Source organism: Anguilla anguilla, chromosome 15, assembly GCF_013347855.1.
Source record: "Anguilla anguilla isolate fAngAng1 chromosome 15, fAngAng1.pri, whole genome shotgun sequence".
Taxonomy (NCBI): Eukaryota; Metazoa; Chordata; class Actinopteri; order Anguilliformes; family Anguillidae; genus Anguilla; species Anguilla anguilla.
In genome coordinates, this window is record NC_049215.1 from 33947283 (window position 1) to 33963480 (window position 16198).

The 16198-nt window shown below is 47.1% G+C and overlaps 1 protein-coding gene across 3 annotated transcripts in view; it reads right to left on the minus strand.

The window, feature by feature from the left end:
* LOC118214259 (rho GTPase-activating protein 6-like) overlaps window positions 1-15689 on the minus strand; it is a 113951-nt gene extending 98262 nt beyond the window's left edge. Inside the window, exon 1 of one of the 3 annotated variants that reach the window (XM_035394076.1) lies at window positions 14434-15689. In XM_035394076.1, coding sequence (XP_035249967.1) covers window positions 14434-14952 — 519 coding nt within the window. In that variant the 5' untranslated portion in view covers window positions 14953-15689. Of the gene's footprint in view, window positions 1-8560; window positions 8673-14433 lie in introns of those variants that run through there. The other 2 variants (XM_035394075.1, XM_035394077.1) reach the window with 2 other exon arrangements.
* Window positions 15690-16198: the final 509 nt, after the last annotated feature.

Below are 16198 nucleotides of genomic sequence, written 5' to 3' on the forward strand. Positions count from 1 at the left end.
GTAACAAAACTTTATGGATAATTTACCATTCACAACTCCTCTTTAGGTCCTACAATGGATCACAGCAGGTAATACTGCTACTGAGCTGCTAGATCACAGCCATCGGCTTGGCACAAGCTACATCCATTTATTAGGATAGGAGAAATCGAATTATTTGCTCTCCAGAAAACATTTATGCAGACTAAAAGAATGAAAAGCATTGCTCAGCTAAGCAAAAAAAAAAAGAAATGAATCATGGGGTTTGAAGTCTTATAGCGTCTCAGAAAAGGTTAGCGATTGTGTAGGATTGTGCAACTGGGGAGGGTAAGAGGATCCAGAGGCACTGCTATCCCGGCCCGGGCCTAGCAGCTTGTCCCGATTACACACGGGAGGAGCACATCTGCTTTAAGCCTCGAGAATTACGGGAGAGGGCAGGGGAGAAGCCCCACCCCCAGGCCGTGCCAGATCAAACCTCCCGCTACATACACGAGAACGGATCCGTCCCAAACGCGTCCTCCTGACCCTCTCCTCTCCTCTCCGCTCCGCGGGACGGGCTCTCCCACTCCACGCCCCCCCCCCCCCCCCCGCCCCCCGCTGTTAAAATAAGCGTGCCGCTCTGTCCTCCCGCGCCGGGGGGCGCTCTTCGGACAGATCCGCGCGCGGCTGTCGAATGTTTTGACTGGAAGCATCCGGAACATCCCCAGAGCAGATCTTCGGCCAGGTCTGTGGGCTGTGAGCTCCTCTCCCGATGCTAACCAAAACTGCCACTGCATGCAGAATACATGCTGAACCAGACTGCAGGTGCATGCAGTCTCACTACATGCTGTATCAGACTGCGGGTGCATGCAGTCTCACTACATGCTGTATCAGACTGCGGGTGCATGCATTCTCACTACATGCTGTACCAGACTGGGAGTGCATGCAGCATACATGCTGTACCAGACTGCGGGTGCATGCAGTCTCACTACATGCTGTACCAGACTGCAGGTGCATGCAGGCTCACTGTACCAGACTGCGGGTGCATGCAGTCTCACTACATGCTGTACCAGACTGCAGGTGCATGCAGTCTCACTACATGCTGTATCAGACTGCGGGTGCATGCAGTCTCTCTACATGCTGTACCAGACCGCTGGTGCATGTAATATCGTGCATGTAAAATCAGCCTTGTATGCAGTTCACTCTACGTACAGCTCTAGCCTGGTATGTGGTGACAGCACCAGCAGTCTGGTACAGCATGCAGTGAGCCTGCATGCACCCACAGTCTGGTACAGTGAGCCTGCATGCACCCCCAGTCTGGTACAGTGAGCCTGCATGCACCCCCAGTCTGGTACAGTGAGCCTGCATGCACCCCCAGTCTGGTACAGTGAGCCTGCATGCACCCCCAGTCTGGTACAGTGAGCCTGCATGCACCCCCAGTCTGGTACAGTGAGCCTGCATGCACCCCCAGTCTGGTACAGTGAGCCTGCATGCACCCCCAGTCTGGTACAGTGAGCCTGCATGCACCCCCAGTCTGGTACAGTGAGCCTGCATGCACCCACAGTCTGGTACAGTGTGACTACATGTAGCCCTAGTCTGGTACAGTGAGCCTGCATGCACCCCCAGTCTGGTACAGTGAGCCTGCATGCACCCCCAGTCTGGTACAGCAGGTACTAAATACAAATCTACGGTTACAGCGTCACTATATTCCAGACAGGAGCTGGCTGCTCTGGCGCTGTACGCACAGTCTGACGGGCCAGACTGGAGCTCCAGGAAGAGCCTGAGTCGGCTCCACGTACCTGGTGATGACACGCTTTGGGCAGAAGATCTGAGAAGATGCCTGTGCACTTACCGGTTCCGTTCACATGATGGGCATTCTTCAGGTTTACTAGCGTGCGGCTAATGCAGGGCGACCAGTTCAGTTCAGCGGCTCAAATAACCAAGATCAAGAACGGCGCCAGAATTAAAGTTGGAGAAGGAAGAGGCATCGTCAGAAGACAAATGTGGGATTTCAGAACAGGAAGCAGCAGGAAACGCAGTGTTTGTAATAAGGGTGCCTGCAGCAAGAACCACAGAGAAGTAAAAAAGCTAGCTGTCTGTTTTTATACAAAAAAAAAACATCTGATAAAGCGAGACAAACAGATCACACCAAAAGTCAGACAAAATACACTATTTGGCCAAAGGTATGTGGACCTGACATCCAACATCTCATCCAAAATTATGGGCATAAATATGGAGTTGGTCCACCCTTTTCTGCTATAACAACCTCCACTCTTCTGGAAAGGCTTTATACAGGATGTTGGAATTCAGCCAGAAGAGCATTAAGTGAGGCTGGGCACTGATTGGGCGATTAGGCCTGGCTCGCAGTTGGCTTTCCAATTGATCCGAAAGGTGTTGGATGGGGTTCAGATCAGGGCTCTGTGCAGGCTAGTCAAGTTCTCCCATATCATTCTTGACAAAATAATTTCTATATGAACCTCGCTGTGTACCCGGGGTAATTGTCATGCTGAAACAGTTCGGGAAGCACAGAATCGTCTAGAATGTGATTGTATGCTGTAGCATTAAGATTAGCCTTCACTGGAACTAAGGGGCCCAGCCCAAACCATGAAAAATACACCTAAGACTGAAAATCCAAAACTGATCTTGGTTCTCTTTTACAACGAACAACTGAGAAATCAAGTAGGGATAAAATTAAAAGGATTCAGCAGCCAATCAAATAATTAGATGACCAGTGGCATAGACCGAGTGTTGTTGAAATCTGACCCAACTCCTTACCCCTGTTCTTTAAAAAAAAAAGTGGCATGGGTCAGGATAATGTACTCTGAATGTTGTAATAGAAACTTAAAAGCTGACAAATTTGTCCTTCCCTTCTAATGTGGGGGCTTAAGACCATTCTGAAGCACTTTTCTATGAAGCCGTATACACGCTTACCCAGGTCTGCAGAGCTCCAGTAGCTATGAAACATGAACCATAGTTTAGCAGATGGGAAATGATACCGACGCAACAAAAATGTCGCTCTTAATAAGGAAGCTAAAGGACGCCATGACGCAAGCACAGGCGCCAAAAGGAATGAGGCATAGAAACAAAAAACCCTTTGCCACTGCATGAAAAAGCTCAGGAACCATCCATACCCGGAACTATCGGGGACATTGGTAGCTCCCAGAATGCAGTGACCAAAAAAAAAAAAAAAACACTTGCTTTACATACTCTAACCTTCCCTTAATAAACAGTATTTTGGGAAATTCTACCTTGACTGTGCATCGATTGGTAAAATACAAGAGGTTCCTATCTAAGGTCCTGTATTCTGAGCTGAAATGCTGGAGGACGTGAGATAGGGGCAGGGGAATCGACGCAGGAGCCGCGCTGGAACAAGATTAAATCCACAACACATGAAGCGGGCAGTGGTGCCCGTGTGCATCTTCTCTGTGAGGAGGTGCTCACGCCACCTCCTCCGTGAGGAGGCGCTCACAACGTCTCCTCTGTGAGGAGGTGCTCACACTGTTTCCGCTATGAGGAGGTGCTCACATTGTCTCCTCTGTGAGGAGGTGCTCACACTGCCTCCGCTATGAGGAGGTCCTCACATTGTCTCCTCTGTGAGGAGGTGCTCACACCGCTTCATCTGTGAGGAGGTGCTCACACTGCCTCCTCTGTGAGGAGGTGCTCACACTCCCTCCACTGTGAGGAGGTGCTCACACTCCCTCCACTGTGAGGAGGTGCTCTAGACCGGTTAGTACAGCGCATTCCAGCCTCACTGGGAGGCCGGCGTGCTCTATAGCCCCATGTGCCATAAACAACCGGCAAGAACCCCGATTTCCTACCGTACGGATCCATCTGCTCTAGTGGGAAAGATGTGGAAAGCACAGTAAGCCTGTGGAATAGGGATGTCCGCTGGGCACAATGGATAAAGGGCCTCCATATGGAAAGAATTTTAAAAATCTAAAATTATATTTACAAATTCACTGGGTGAAAAAAAAACCAGAAGGAACAGTATTGTATATTATGCTTTTGTGTTTTTGTTTTTTTTACTGAACGACCAAAATATAGATTTTAAGTAAAGCTGTTTTCGAAAAACTAATATTGTTTTTACATCAAAGCCACAAAAGAATACAAGCAGACCTACTTCGATACAGGGCTCCCATTTACATAACACAGTGAAGGACTCTACAAATAAATACGTCTGTGAGTGTGCGCCGTGATGGAGTGAGAGGATTAGGCCTGCGTGCTGTGATAGGGTGAGAGGGTTAGGCCTGCGCGCTGTGATAGGGTGAGAGGATCAGGCCATGCGCGCTGTGATAGGGTGAGAGGATCAGGCCTGCGCGCTGTGATAGGGTGAGAGGATCAGGCCTGCGCGCTGTGATAGGGTGAGAGGATCAGGCCTGCGTGCTGTGATAGGGTGAGAGGATCAGGCCTGCGCTGTGATAGGGTGAGAGGATCAGGCCTGCGTGCTGTGATAGGGTGAGAGGATTAGATCTGCGCGCTGTGATAGGGTGAGAGGATCAGGCCTGCGTGCTGTGATAGGGTGAGAGGATCAGGCCTGCGCGCTGTGATAGGGTGAGAGGATCAGGCCTGCGCGCTGTGATAGGGTGAGAGGATCAGGCCTGCGCGCTGTGATAGGGTGAGAGGATCAGGCCTGCGCGCTGTGATAGGGTGAGAGGATCAGGCCTGCGCGCTGTGATAGGGTGAGAGGATCAGGCTGCGCGCTGTGATAGGGTGAGAGGATTAGGCCTGCGCTGTGATAGGGTGAGAGGATCAGGCCTGCGCGCTGTGATAGGGTGAGGGGATTAGGCCTGCGCGCTGTGATAGGGTGAGAGGATCAGGCTGCGCGCTGTGATAGGGTGAGAGGGTTAGGCCTGCGCGCTGTGATAGGGTGAGAGGATTAGGCCTGCGCTGTGATAGGGTCAGAGGATTAGGCCTGCGCTGTGATAGGGTGTGAGGATCAGGCCTGCGCTGTGATAGGGTGAGAGGATCAGGCCTGCGCTGTGATAGGGTGAGAGGATCAGGCCTGCGCGCTGTGGAAGCGAACAGAGACGTGCCTCGTGGCAGAGATGGTGATGAGTTCAGCATGGACATTCCTCCGCTCTGCCCTGCCGAAACTGACCACCTCCCTCAGCGTGGGAGTGTGCGTCCGCCATGTAAACTGAGAACCAGCGCCTCTCTCTCTCTCCCTCTCTCTCTCTCTCTCACTGAAGCGGAGAGGCAGTTTCGCTCTCTTAGACCAAGAACTGGCCTCTCTCTTTCTCTCTCTCTAAGAACTGGTCTCTCTTGCTTTCTTTCTCCCTCTCTCAGTCGAAGAACTCTCTCTCTCTCTAAGAACCAGTCTCTCTCTCTCTCTCTCTCTCTAAGAACCAGTCTCTCTTTCTCTCTCTCTCTCTCTCAAAACCAGTCTCTCTTTTTTTCTCCTTCCCTCTCTCAGTATAAGAAATCTCTCTCTTGCACGCGGTCTCTCTCTGTCTAAGAACTGCTTGCTCTCTTTCTCTCTATTTCCCTCTCTCTATCAATTCAATTCAATTCAATTCAAAATGCTTTATCGACACAACATATTTCAGTGTGTGTTGCCAAAGCTTTAAAAAACACATTACAATGCACATAAAGCACATAGAGCGCATAAATCTCTCTCAAAGTGATTCCCACTTTTCTGCTCTTCAACAAAGAACCACTTACTTACTAGCTCTTCCGCTAAGTCTCATTCTGAATTTCTAATACTAATACTAATAACTCAGACACAGCTATTGTCACTTAAAACCCAGAACCTGTTCTCTGTAAATTAAAGTCAGCCACCGGGCAATGTGACGATGATAAATGATGACATTTTTCTCTTCTGCTAAACACCCTGACAGATCAGTCAGTGCATTTGATTATTACATATTGCACACTTCACAAAGGACAGCACAAAACCCAAACCTTCCGGTTTTGGTTTCCACATACTTTGAATGATATAATCAGTATCTGCAGGGTGCATGTACTATGAACCATGCATGTACAATGCGGTAGAATGAGAACCGCCAAGATAGCTCCAATGCAAACAATGCACACAGACCTGAATTTGAACTCTTTTGTCTACATCACAGTAAATACCAGGTGTAAGACACATTTATTTCATATATATTTAACACCCTGCCTTCTAAAGCACTCACCATTTAGTATGGAAGATCTGTTAATGTTATTTAGTAATTTAAATAAATTTGGTTTGGTTTACTTTTTTTACTTGAAAAAAAAATGTAATTAAGAATTGTGTCAGTAATCAGTATATCAGTATTTTACATTTTTTTACATATCATGTTGCACTGTAATTTGTGAAACACTGAGTAAGGTTTGGTCATCACCAAACTGTCCAGTTGATCACCTACTGTCCTGTCTGTGCTTACTCTATATGACTGATTCTGACAGGGAGGACCAAGCATTACCATAACCACAGACCTTCCATTGAGAACAAACTAATGCTCACTTATTTATCGCTCAGAAATATGGCTTCTTTTAAGACTAGGTCAAAATAGTCTCATTTAATATAACACTTAATAATCACATTAGACAGTTCGGTACTTTCAAAAGTTGCCATTTGATCTTGAGGTTCAAGAATCTTCCACTGTTCCCCCTCCCCCCAAAAAAAGAAATCTCCTCATCCACTTCAGTGGAGTAAAACATCATGAATTATCCAGCTGTGACAGCACTACACCAACATTAAGGGAGAGAGCGTCCAATGGACACGCGCTGCATGAATGTGAATATGATGAAGAGGAAGGGTCTGTCAGACACATGCCTCCATATCTCTCTTAGGAACAGTGAGTTAGGATGAGCGAGCTCTGCGTAAATCAAACACCGAGACATTATTAATGTCGAACGTGATAAGATAGGAAAGGAATTTCAAAATAACCGTCACTGTCCAAAAGATACGAAACCACTAATATTTTGAAAAAATAAAGACACACACACTAGCAGATCTGTTTTTCTGGATTGAATTCCAAATACCTGAAGTCGTCCCAAATTACTCCTCTTGTGTCCGTAAGAGGTTTCGCCGATCCTCCCGGATTGATTTCCGAGGGTGGAGAGCAGTTATAAACGTGACTCGCGAGGGGTAAGAGGTGTGCTGTATCTCAGTAACGGCAGCATTTATGATCACGTTACACAACTGCACCCGTATACTCTGCGTCTGCATCACAAAGGCCAAGCCATGTACCCTTCTCCTTGTGATTGCTGCCTACTCGGGACGGAATAAAATATCAGCCGGTGCTACATTACATCAGCCACGTGAGAATTCCAGCTATTTCCTTCCTGCAGTTTGGAATATTGTGGGGCGCTATATAGGGCGCTGCATCAGTGATGAATGACGACGGTCGGCTCCCACGACCGCGGCTCGTTTGGAAAGGGGGACCCCTGGAAGAGCAGCGCGGCGCAGGGCGCTGTGCTGCAGGATTCCAGCGAGCTCCACACAGCGTCTAACGCTCAGCGCCACGCTGGAGTACGGTACAGACGTGCCTCTTCCCCCCCCGCTCATTTGGAGGCAGTTTTTTTGCAAGTTACCAAACCAAACATACAGTAAGAAAAACAAACTTCTTTTCTCCCTCCTCCCCCCCCCCCCCCCCACCAGAGGTCTTTACACAGCGCAAAGTGTGTAAAAGAAATTTAAATTATTTGTAAACGAGTCTGACACCGCCGAAGCGCGGTTCTTTTTCTTTCTAACAATGCGGAGAGCCTGTTTAACGTGTCTTCAATGAAACGGCAAACAGTGCTCCTCTGCCGGAGCGTGTGGCCGGAGGGCTCGACCGCCGAGCAGAGTCAAACCTCTGCCGTAACGAGGAAACAGAACGCACTTGACTCTGGTAAAAAAAAAAATTTTTTTAATTAAAAAAAAAATAAAGGCGAAGTTGTGGCTGTGAACGAGGGGGTCTCTCACGTTCTGCGGGCCGCCCTTCCTGTTCACAGACACGGGGAGGTCTGCCTCACGAAGCCGTCCACGAGAACGGCGGGCGCCGCGCACTGTTGCCCCCGGCAACAGATTTACACTGAAATACGCAGGACACACGCTGCCCCCGCCCATCAGCTCCGCGAGCGCTCTGCACGGGTCCGACAGCGGTTTCATCACAAAAACAAATCCTGGCAGGAGGAGGGAAAACGTCCAGCTCTGAGCCCAAAAATGTGTCAGTTAGCAAATGTTTCATACATTCGGCCGAGCCGCGGCCGAGTTTGGAGCCAGGCACGACGCGGAATCCTTCGCTTCGTCAAAAAAAACAAAAAAAAAACACAACGAATCCACGCGTTCCGACACTCCGCGGCGGAGCTGGATGACAAAAGAGTACGGAGCGATGACATCATCAATCAAACAGCAGGTACTTCCTGTGTGTGAACGCACTGCGATGCGAGGACCGTAAAAATTGTGAGACATGACAGTTACACGCGTGCGAGAGGTAGGAGGCAATACGCATTTAAGTGCAGGAAAAATACCGCTATGTTCTGGGCAGACAGACAACACACGGATCAGCTCTTCCCAGGGAGGAAAGAAACCCGTCGAGCCGGTCGCGCCTCCAGCGAAAGCGGTTTTGAAGGAGCGCGTGTACTCGCGCGGCGCACGTAGGACAAAAAAAAAAAAAGCAGCGCACAACGCCCTTACCTGACACCCCACTCGGATCCACCATTCCACACCGGGACGGAAACTGGCGTTCCTTCTGCCCAAACACGCGGCTGTGCTCATGTCCCGAACGTACAGGGGGTCTCCTCCTCCCCTCCTCCCCTCCCTCCACCCTCTCAGTCCTGCTGCAGACGCGGTCGCACGGGCGGCTCCGACCTCCGCGGGTCCTTGTTTGCGCTCTAAACACGGGAACGCTGCGGCGGGCGGCGCTGCTCCCAGTGAAGATGAAGCGCGGCCACGCCCTCCCCGCGGACAAGTCGAAACGACGACGCCGCCCCGTCTTTACCGGAGACAGACGCGGCTGAAGCGCTGTCCCGGGGCAGGGCGGGGGGGCGGGGGTGGGGGGGGTGGTATTAATAAATCTACAGCCTGCTCCCACACCACCCCCAAAGCGTGCAGCGTCAGGGAAAACCCGAATCCGCAGTTTTAGGTACGACACATTTTTACCGGCGCGCAGGTGTACTCACCTCGGCTCACAGGGGGCGTGCGGAACCGTGCGTAACCAGGGAAACACGGCGAGCGGAGACGTCCCGCGCGTTCGGCCATTTCTCACGCCGTGATGACATCACACTGTTTGTTTTTCAATATTGTGTGGTATGATGTCACAATATGCTGGATAATATCTTTGATGTGCGTCTCACGCTGTTTGTTTTGTAATGTTGTGTGGCGTGATGTCATAATACGCTGGATAATATCTTTGACGTGTGACTCTTTGGTAATTACCAGGAAGTGTCTTTTATCACACTGTGTGTAAGGTGAACACCGTGTGGTGAGAAACTGGGCTGGACCTTTTCTGCCCGTATGGAGCAGACCTGGCTGTGTACAGTCTATTCATGCTTGGCATGAGCGAAACTCAAAATTCACCCTCTCATCCTCAGATACTGTGTTGTACATACTTAGACTACCTCCGCACCAACACAAAAAACATTTACTTATATACGGTTTTGAAAAACTTCAAAATGCTACAGTATGTATATACTGACACGGGATTTTAGTCATAGGCTTCGCGAGAAGGGTCAGTGACATCTTAATGTAATCCAGGGTTTAGCCATTTTAAGCAATTCATCATTTTATCATCGGAAAATAATTGTAAATAAATGTAAAATCAACACGAAGGAGACAATGGGCCTATTGAACAGCAGTCATTAGGAATCGACATGGCCTGTGAGCGAGCGCTTGTGAGCGTTTCCCCCTCCAGCGTATTGCGCAATAATCCACATATTTCCCAGTGTGCAGGAGACATGAAGAGGCATGCGAATCCACCATTCATGCTTTCCCCCGTGAGAACAATCCCACATCGTGCGCCATCGCTCGCTGTCAGCGCCACGGTTCACTTGACCCCTACGGATGCTGTCACATCAGTAGCAATAATACTATGTTAGCGAGAGTCAAGGGGGGTCAAAGGTCAATTTTTAAAATGATGCCGAACACCATGACAGTGATTGGGTAAGAGAAAGTCGTGCTTAACAATTATCGCTAATAAGGGGGGGGGAAAAGAGTAGTGTTCCCCTTTACCTAAAATCATTTTCAATAAGACTGCAGCTGCTAAACTGAGTGAGGTATTTGTGAATTGAGTACATTGTGGCTTATTCATTACATTACATAACAGGCATTTAGCTCGTATCCAGAGTGACTTACACAACTTTTTACACACAGCATTTACATTGCATCCATTTATACAGCTGGATTTCATACTGAAGCAATGCAGGCTAAGTACCTAGCTCAAGGGTACAACGGCAGTGTCCTAGCAGGGACTTGAACCTGCAAGACCAACTCCTTGCCCATTATACTACACTGCCGCCCAAAGAACGAAGCTCCTGATTACACAGCCTCCTTGGTTATGGATTATGACTTACTGTACATTTAGCACATAAACCGTACTTTATGGATTCGTCCACTTTCCTGCTCTCCCACTGTACGTGCTGGCATCACAAAACACTACCGTTGGAGCGTTTTTCTAACCAAAAACCGAAACGGAGGGATTTCTCTGCGACGAAGACGTCTATTTAAATAAAAGACTGTTTGTCAAGATTGTCTAATGAAAACAAATTAAAGGGACAGGGCTGGATATAGTGTACCCAGAGAGCTCATAAACCGCACATCCTGTGGGGAGCCTTTATCAGCGCAGGGAAGCAATCGGCTCCACCGGACTCCGGGTCCCACTACCTATTAAAGCTCTGCGGAATCCAAGGAGTTTCAGGGATGGATTTCCTGCTCAAAAAACACTCTGCCTGAACCCACGTAGGATGCGTACGGTCGGTCACGTTGCCACGGATACCGCGGTGCCGAGCGCCACGCACTTGGGGGGGGAGTTCAAACTCGGTGCGAGCTCGGTAAGCCCAAGTTCTCAAAGCCGTACCAAAAAAAAAAAGGAACCAGGACGCAATCAGGTATCGAGAACATACAAATGGTTTGAGAACGGCAATGAAAGGACACAGAAGTTTTTGAAAGCCAGCAGAGAAAGGCAACAAGACTGGATATGGATATAATATGTAATGTAATGTAACGGAAATAAATGCAATGTAATGTAATGGATGTCAGGATTGCAGGGTAGGTTATGAAAAGTGGCTTCTGACAGTTCAATCTCAGTATATGGAGCCTCTGGGAATTTGAGTTTTATACTAATAAAGAAGACTACATAAATTAAGATTAGTCCACAATCCGATGTCCTTAAACCCACATGGCTCCCGAAGGTCTTACCCTGCAGTTCCACCGTTCCTCAACAGGAGGCAGCATTGTGTCTTGCATGTGGCAGTGAAGACAGTCATTTAAAAGCCCTGAAACAGAAGGCTGTCCAATTGTGCAACCATTTGGCCTCATAGTTCAACTACATAAATCAACAACCAAGGCTTGTCAGAATCTCAGACACTCCTCTAACTGCAGGTAATTCTGTGCCATGAAACTGAATCTCCTTCATCAATGCCATGTGTACCATGCCAGACTCACAGTAACAGATACAATATATTTTTTCCCCCAATTTTATTCTTATTTCAATGTGAATGTAGCATTTTTTGTAAGACCAAGCTGGCACTAGCCACAAGAAGGCAATATACTGCATTGTACCAAATCTCATTTATTGTGCTTTTCTGAACATGGGAAATTTGTTAAAAGTACAAACTTAAATGATTTTCTAGACATGAACAACAAAAAAATGGTGACAGCAATAAACAAGAGCATTCATCAGAAAGGTTATTCCCAAAAAGGTATTCAGTAAAGCTACCAACTTATAATCCTCTTGGGGTAGATATCGTAATATTTACTAATTGAAATGAAATGCCTATATAATGTAATTGCTATTGTCAGCGCTTCCTAATTCACACAGTATCATATTATTGCATAATTATCTGACTATCATCCAGCCATCTGTTATCTATACCCCCTGAGCAGGATCGCGGGGGGTGCTGGAGCCTATCCCAGCATGCATTGGGCCAGAGGCAGAAATATACCCAGGACAGTTAGCGTTAGCCAGTCTATTGCAGGGCACACCATTCACACCTCATGTCTTTGTACTGTGGGAGGCTTGGATTCAAACCCAGGACCTTCTTGTTGAGAGGCAACCACTGTGCGGTCATATCATACGAAACAATATCATCAACCTGTGCACATATTTCTGAAAAAATGTACAAAAATACATCTACAGCAACCACAACACACAGCAAGTTTCCAAATTTAAATGAATGAATGAATGAATGAATGAATGAAAAAATCTTTTTGAAAACGTTTCCTCCTAATTCAGAACAGTAATTCTGAAACCCAGCCATAATCCTAAACTTGCCCCATCACTATAACAACCACTATAGGCGAACACAGACAACATTACTTTACATTACATTTATTTGGCAGACGCTTTTATCCAAAGGGATGTACAAAAAGTGCATTTCACGGTCATGGACAACTACAAAACACAGGTTCAATAAGCTACAATACTTCTTTTGTAAAGCTATTTCTAGCCAAGAACACAGTTTAGTTCACACAGTGAACACTATTCAGACCTAACCTCTGCAAAGCCAACTAGGCAGAAGAATAAGCTACAGTATTAGAACAAATACAAATTACTAAAAAGACAACTCTACATCTACTGTACAGAACACACACTACTCTACACATCTACTGAACAGAAGAACACACACACTACTCTGCACATCTACTGAACAGAACACACACTACTCTGCACATCTACTGAACAGAACACACACTACTCTGCACATCTACTGAACAGAACACACACTACTCTGCACATCTACTGAACAGAACACACCCACTGCTCTGCACATCTACTGAACAGAACACACACACTACTCTGCACATCTACTGAACAGAAGAACACACACACTACTCTGCACATCTACTGAACAGAACACACACACTACTCGGCACATCTACTGAACAGAACACACACACTACTCTACACATCCTCTGACCAGAACACACACCTAGGGGGTATTTCACGAAGCAGGATTACTGAGTTAGATGGATAACTGCACCGAGTAAAACCTGGAACAGCTTTTTTTTAAACTTCAATCCATGTTCCAGATTTGGGAGGGGACGGTTCTAGGCTTTTAACTCCCCCCCCCCCCCTAGCCTGTGCAGTGGACAGAGATGCTGCTAAACATTTGGACTGCACACTCTCCAGCTGCCATTATTCAACACACACTGAATTTCTAGAGATCTATTGCCTGCAATGCCCTGAGTCTTATTTGACGCTCTTCATTTTCATGTTTTCTGAATTCTTCCTGCATTATCCCAGAAGACACCTTAATTCATTCTAGGTTTTATAAATATGAATTATGAATAATGTCACGTGCACGGCACATCTCCCTTAAATAATGGTGTTTGCTTGACATAATACAGTAAGTAATAATAATGTCTTCCTCTCAAAGACACAGGTGAGTGCTTCCTTAACCCATAACTAGATTAGTAACCAGACAATAATAATAATAATAATAATAATAATAATAATGTCTTTCTCTCAAAGACACAGGTGAGTGCTTCCATAACCCAAAACTAGATTAGTAGCCAGATAATAATAATAATGATGATAATAATAATAATAATAATAATAATAATAATAATAATGTCTTCCTCTTCTCAAAGACACAGGTGAGTGCTTCCTTAACCCAAGACTAGGTCAGAAACCATAATGGCCACTGCACGGGCCCCCGTGGTACATAAGTCACTTTTGTGGGTTTGTTTAGGAACAACAACTTGGGGCAATTATTCATGCTGCCCGGGTCTACAAAGCGTGAGAAAGCAGTTTTTATGCCGCCGCATCTGACCCTGTAGAAGTTCACACTCGTGGGAACAAGGCAGGACAGCAATATCAACAAGTTTGGTTAACACTTACACTTTAACCTTAACTTCATTAATCACTTGCCTGTACTTTATTATTGCAAGAAAAAAATAGATTCATACCTCAAATCCAGACCAAGTGGACAGCTGCCAAATATTTGGCCATTAAAACTCCTACTAAAAATAAATCCCAAGTACGTTTTTGTGGAGAGTTTATTATCTGTACGGCTGCAGCACTAACCCAGCAAACATGAGGAAACTGAAATATGCAGTTAATCTCACGGAGCTTGTCGTGGTTCTTCGAAATAAATACTTCGAAAAAAATGGCACTAAGAACGAAACATTTTTAATCATAAAACCTAAGAAAAATATGGAGCATAAAAAAACACGCACTTCGACTTGCCTGAATAACCTGCTACAGAAACAATCAATCAAAGTCAATCAGCCAGGAGTCAAGATTGTGGTTGACACGGGATCGGATTCGTTTATCCTCGAGAGTTATTGGAATGTATCTGGGGGAAATCTCAGTTCCATGTTATGTCTATGAGCACAGGCTTCAGTCTTACCTCGGACTTCCACACGATGTAGGAGTAAGAGCTGTCCTGCTGCAGTTTCTTCTGAAGCCACTTTCGTGGGGAAAAGATAGTGCTCGCGCTGCCCGTGGGCGCGAGCGCGGGGCTACGCGCGAGGAACGGCAGATCCCAGGCAGTATTCCGCTTCACGCCCTTCACATCATAGTCGAACTGAAAGTTGGAGGACGGAGAGGTCTCCAGTGGCGTGGACGGGCTTGAAAAGGACGGAATAGATTGTTTTGAACTCGGCGCTTTAGAACGCAAATCCGACTTTGAAGCAACCAAGGATTCAGCTGAGGTTTGGAGAGACGAACCGCCACCTGTCTCCCTCGAACCCTCGTACGACGACTTAAAGCTGTCCAACTCCTCCGGTTTCCTTTCTGCGTCGGTCCCATAGTTTCTTATTATGGCTGGGTCCAAACTTCGTGTCTGCCGCAGTCTCCTTTTGGAAATAGTTTTCGATGATGGAGAAGAGCACGAGAATACACTGTTCAGTAACCCTTGAGCGGACATCTCCGTTTTCCCTTAGTAATTGTTGTCTCTCAGTATTGAGTTGGTTGTAATATGAGCAGCGCTTGAATGCTTTACTAAACCAACCATTAGATCATATTTCTTGACGCGTCGAGTTTAAACCTCCACTACTGCAGCCCATCTATCGCCACGTCTCTTGAATCCGAACGAAACGTTGAGAGTAGAACAGGAGAGAGCTTGCTGAGCAGTCCTCGGATTCCCAGAGTCCTGTCCTTGCCATGCAGCGCGTAAACTCGCTCGCGAGCCCAATTGTGAAGGGCAGGATGTGAGAGGAGTTTCACAACTGTAGCCCCTCGCGCGTCACTCCCCTTCGCCTCTTCAGCAGTAACTTTGATAACACGCTCCCGTCCAGTTACTGCACGGTCTCTTCTCCCCCACCCATTCATACAGTATGAAAAAAGGCTAGCTCTGTTCAGATACTGAAGATCCGAATAATTTTATTGATCATTTCAATAAGCTTGATTCAATAGATCAGAAAGACATCTCCCTTTCCAAAACGAGTTTTCATTGGCACAATGTGCTTAAGCAACGTACTGTAAAAAGCACGATTTAATAAGAGAACCGGAATAAATGTGTATACTGTGAATATAACGTCTTTGTTCAGGAAGCTTTTTCTAAATATTTACACAATCACTGCTGGCTGCCAGGCACCATTTTCCCCCAGATGTTTAAACTACCCTACAAACATACACTGCATTTAATATTGTAGAAATAATCCTCTTCTTCGAGGACAAGTTTTAACAATAGTGCGCAGCCCTACTGAGTGAGTCTGGTAATATGGCACAAACTACGCCCCATGGGGGATGGGGGGGGGGGGGTGGTGGGGGGGGGGGGGTGGAAGGGAAATGCCTGATAAAGCAGAGACTGAGCCAGTGCTGCATGGCAGCGATAGCAGCTCATCTGATACGGGGGACCTAAAAACAACCCCGGGGAAGCGCGGGGGCGTACCGGCGTGCGTTTGATCCCTGTGACTGACTCCCGAACCTCAGAGGAGGATGCACTTCTGTCTTTTTATCCCCCAATCACATTCCCATGATGTCATCTGACTCTGTGACTCCTTCACCCCCCTGCCCCCCCCGCCCCTCTACCCCTCCAGGGGCCATCCCTGGGTGTGACATCGAGAAATTAAAGTCGGAGCCAGAGCCAGCGACGCTCGGATTATATCAGATCACGACGTCGCTGTTTGTCCGTAGGCATGGGTGTCTGCCTGTGTGATTACTGCATAAAT